The sequence below is a fragment of the Monoraphidium neglectum genome (genome assembly GCF_000611645.1).
Source record: "Monoraphidium neglectum strain SAG 48.87 unplaced genomic scaffold scaffold00020, whole genome shotgun sequence".
Classification (NCBI taxonomy): domain Eukaryota; kingdom Viridiplantae; phylum Chlorophyta; class Chlorophyceae; order Sphaeropleales; family Selenastraceae; genus Monoraphidium; species Monoraphidium neglectum.
This window is the reverse complement of record NW_014013607.1, coordinates 32,329-36,923: the sequence shown is the minus strand read 5'-3', so window position 1 is coordinate 36,923 and position 4,595 is coordinate 32,329. Positions and strand designations below refer to the sequence as shown.

The 4,595-nt window shown below is 64.5% G+C and overlaps 1 protein-coding gene across 1 annotated transcript in view; it reads right to left on the bottom strand.

Annotated features, from left to right (window-relative positions):
- Positions 1-2,957: 2,957 nt before the first annotated feature.
- The window catches only part of MNEG_0283 (hypothetical protein), a gene marked incomplete at both ends in the record, with an annotated part of 4,818 nt that continues 3,180 nt past the window's right edge, over positions 2,958-4,595 (bottom strand). The window contains 3 exons of the mRNA XM_014051233.1: positions 2,958-3,653; positions 3,959-4,189; positions 4,456-4,593. Of these exons, the coding sequence (XP_013906687.1) occupies positions 2,958-3,653; positions 3,959-4,189; positions 4,456-4,593 (1,065 nt within the window). The remainder of the gene's footprint in view (positions 3,654-3,958; positions 4,190-4,455; positions 4,594-4,595) is intronic.

The following is a 4,595-nucleotide window of genomic DNA, read 5'->3' as shown; positions in this document are numbered from 1 at the left end:
TATTGCTCCCTGAACCAGTCAGTGTGGGGCTCTGGGGTCACAGGGGTGGGCGTGGGGGTTGATTGGCGGAGGAGGGATAAGGGAGGCTGCTGTCATGCCTGGGCACACCACGGTCTGCTGCTGTGAAGGACCCCGCAGCCGCCCCCCGACGACTGCCACGCACACCCTACAGCCCACGCCAACCCCTATCAAACAATCGATGTCACCATTTCACCCCACTCCGCCCTACGCCCCATCCACCACGAAGGCCACCCTTGGGCCCACCCCACGCACCCCCCTTCCCCATGTTCACCGTACTTCTCCCCGTCCTGGTAGTGCAGCAGCTGCAGCCCCTCCTGGTTCTCAACAGGCATCAGAGACGCCGCAGCCACGCGCGCCTCTATGGCGCGTATCACGTCGTCGTGCCCGCGCTGGTAGAACGTGCCAGAGCTGCGCGGGACGCACGTGGGTTTGTGGGTTTGCGTGAGGGAATGTGAGGGGAGGTGCGGGTGAGGCAGCGAGCACACTGCAGGTGTTGGCCAGGTTGCTTTAACACAGGGGGAGGGGGCGTGCTCGCCCTCATTCACAACGAATCCCAGGCCCCTCCCCAAGGGCGTGGATGCAGCACAAGACGGTGTGCTGCCTGTGTGCTCGCAGCCGCCGCCCTGGCACTCCCGGGTGCGGTGCACCTTGTGCGGACGCTGCTATCCATCGGCCGCCCCGTCTCGGCGTCAACCACAGTTGACTTTGTCAGGCTGGCGCGTGACTGGCGGCAACACAGGGGGCGGGCGCGCCGCGCGTTTTGGGGGAGGGCGGGGCGCGTGGCATCTGCCGCGGCTGGTGGGATTGAGGAGCCACGACAAGGGCTGTCCTGCTGCACGCCACCTGCGGCCCCTCCGTGATACTGCAGCGGCGTCTGAGGGATTGTGCTGTATCCCTCCTCTCCCTCCCCCCTCGTAGCCGAACGCCTGCAGCCCCGGCGTCCAGGGGAGTATGTGTCACCAGCCACCCACCATGGTCACCAGGTGGTCACACTCCGCCTCGGTGAGGAAGTCCTTCCAGAGAAACACACGCGGTCGCCATGACAGGCGCACCACCCTGCCGCGCCACTCCATCTGTAGGGGGTTGCAGGATGGCTGACGAATATCGGCGCTGTGGTCTCATCGATTTGAGCCACTGTGGCCGCGCCGGACGCTGGGCATGTGGGCGGCAGGGGCTCACAGCAGGCAGTTCGCAAGTGCTGCTTGCCTGCATGCGGCATCAATGTGTCTGGTTGAGCTGCCGAGCGGGCTCACTTCTGTGTCACCGTACGTCAGTATAATGTCCTCTGGCGGAGCAGCACTTGTTGCCATCGCGGCCGTGGCAAAGGGCGCCGCCGCGAACGACAGCGCCAGCAGCAGCGACGGCGTCAGGATGCCGCATTGCTGCATGGCACGGGTATCCATTATTCAATTGTCGAAGCTGAGTTGGCAGTTGGTCGGTTAGCTTTCAATGCTGTACGATCTGTACAACTGCGTGGGGCCGCGACACATGCATACACTCGTATTGGCCTACACGTTTGTGATAACTCTCAATCATGAGCACAGAGGTGCGTCAGTTTCCGATAAACGTCAGCACCGTCGGTTCTACGGTATGCGGGAATGCCATGAGCACTCTACACCTGGGCGTGAGAGCTTCAACTGTCGACAGTCGTCATCAGCTGGTGCAGGTGTCCATCACGGCCAAGCCCATCTGAGTTTGTGCACCCAGAATCTTGTGATAAAAAGGGCTTCAATGTTGCCTTGATGGTCCTCGTCGCACACAATAGTGCCTTGTGCAGAGTCCACTGGCATAATTGCCCCACTTGGCGATGGGCAAGCTTGCTCGCCAGCACACGAGCCTCACCCGTCCCCCCGGTCCACCTGCCCTGCCTCGCAGCACGTGGACCAAGCGTGAAGCACGTTGCATCATTTACCCCCGCGCACAAGATAGGTTACAAGCACTCAGCAGCATTCTTTGGCTGGACCATGGACTCTATGGCCAGGCGGTTTGAAGGTATGTGGCGCCACGCGCAGCACGGGAAACAAGGCCATGGAAGATAGTGCGTATCAAACCTTGCCGACCAACAGGCAAGGCACAAGGTGCTGTGTCCTCTGCCCACTGGGCGCAGAGGCAGCGTGCAATGGCGGGCCGCTGCGGAGGTACAGGGCCGCTGCGCCGCCTGCAAGCCCGCACGCAGCACGTGCGCTGAGCGCCATGCAGCGCTGTGCATGGCAAACGCGAGCTTGGCGTCCCATACACCCACACATAATCATGGGCAGACCGATCACCGCACCAGGACACAAAAAGTGGCGACACGACACAACGGCAGCACCAAAAATCGGTGACAGGTGGGAGTTTGGCTCCGCCAAAGCCGCTGCATACATTTATGGCTGGAGCCTGCGTGCGTGGCGCCCCCACCACAATTCTGGTGCGCAAAAGCACGCCGCGGCGCTGCTTGGGAACCACGATCCAGCACCGAGGGAGGTGAGCAACAAGCAGCGGCTGGCAGTTCTTGCTTCCGATTTGTCGGCGCTCTGGCAAAATCTCACACCGTGAGGAGCAGGCGGGAAAGAGACGCCCCCCCTGAACCCCCGCATTCCACAGCAGCATCACACCTTGAACGCAAGCCAATCGCACGGCCCAGGCAGGGTCGCCTGAAAGCGAGCAAGCCGTTTCGCGGGGCGGGCATGTATCAACGCGCCTGAGAGCCCAGGAGCGCCGCGCTGGTCCCCCGCCTGCCCAACGTCCAGCCAGCTTCGAAGATGAGGTGCCCGGCGCACAGCCGCTGCCCCACCCTGCGGTTGCCGTGCTGGGCCCCCACATGCCCGTCACCACCGGCAACAGCAGGAGGCCCGGGAACTCACATTCGGAAGGAAGGACAAGCCAGATCTGATACCAACCGCACCAGATCCTGACAACCGAGTCGGCCTGACTGCGCCAAGCCGACTGAGATCGGATCAGATCGCGGAGTGGTAGCCGCCTCGCCGGTTGGGGCCGTGCTCACTGGCGTCCATGAGCTCGCTGGCCTGCTGCAGCATGGACTCGGCGTCGTCGGGAGTGGTGCCACAGATGTCCCTCAGGACGGCCGCGTTGCCGATAGCCGACCCGCCCCCGGCCTGCGGTCGCGCGTACGACTGCGGCGCCGAGCTGTCTCGCTCCAGGGTGGCGCTCGCGCTGCGCACGACGCGCGTCGCGGCGGCGCCGTTGGGCGTGATCTTGCGCTGCGGCCCCGCCTCGCCCCGCAACAGCGCCCCGCCACCAGGCCTGCCGGCGGCACCGAGGTTGCCGCCAGGCAGGCTGGAGACGGTGTGCGCAGCTTGGTTTGCGGCGGTAGTGCCTGCGGCAGAGCTGGTGTAGCTCGTGGCCCGGAACCCAGAATCGCCGGCGCACACAGCGCTGGCATCTTCGCGGGGCAGCGTGAAGACGCGGCCCAGCGCCGCTGGCCCCTCCCGCACGCCGCCCTCCGCATCGCGCGCCCCTGCAGGCGCATCGTCGCCGTGTGGGCGGCCGTCGCTGTTGTCGCCGCCGCTGGGGTTGAAGAGGCCGCCGCCATGGGCGTGCTCGGGGACGTGGCGGGATGACCCGTTGAGGCTGCCGTGGCCGCTGCCGCCCACAGAGCCGTGCCAGCTGTTCTCCGTGTTGAACACGTGCGCCTGTGTGTGGATATGCGTGTGTGTTGTGTGTGTGTTGTGTGTGTGTGTGTGTGTGTGTGTGCACGCGCGCGCGCATGCGTGCGCGCATGTGTTTTCGGGATGAGTGCTGGTGTTGACGGGTGTAGGAGGCAATGGTGTGAGCACACGAGCAGCTAAGCTCGCCCGTGTATGTGCTAGCAGAGGCGTCCAGGTCTGCGTGAAGGTGTAGCGGCCCCTGGCGGACTGCATTGCCTGCCATGCAGCTGCCGTGCATCAGCGAAGGCGCAGATTGCGTGAGGGGCCGCTGTGGCTGCTGAGTCTCTCACCTTGTTGCCGTGCACGGTGTAGTCTGTGGTTTTGCGCGCTGCCCCCTTCAGCGCAGCGCTCTGGTCCAGCGACGCGCGCGCCAGGTTGTGCGTGTGCATGGGGTAGGCCTCCAGGCAGTCCACGTCGGCCAGCAGCTGCACCGGCCCACCGCTGTCGCAGCAGCAGTCCGTCTGTGTGTGAGGCTTGAAACATGCAAAGAGGCCGCCGCTGCTGGCGGGCTTGGGGACGGGCTGCAGGATCAGACGTGTGTCATGGGGAGGCAGGGGGCGTGGCACGAGATGGGCGCAAGAGTCCATGTGTCGCGCTGGCAGAGTTGCTCAGACACTCAAGACACCATGCACGTTTATAGATTGCACCCACAACCGTGCATGGACACACGCGCATACGTATCAACGCAGGCACACACGCACGCACACATACACGCAAACACACACCCACACCCACACACGCGCGCGGGCACCACCAGGCCATCCAGCAGCATTGTCAGTGCCCCCACCTTGTCGGCCCCTGAGCAACGCAGGGCGGACACCGGGAACTGCAGCCCCTGGCTGGGCGACACGTCCAGCACGATGACGCTCATGTCGTCAGCCATGCGCTTGTCCCGCACAACAGCCAGCCCCAGGTAGGCCGCGGCCT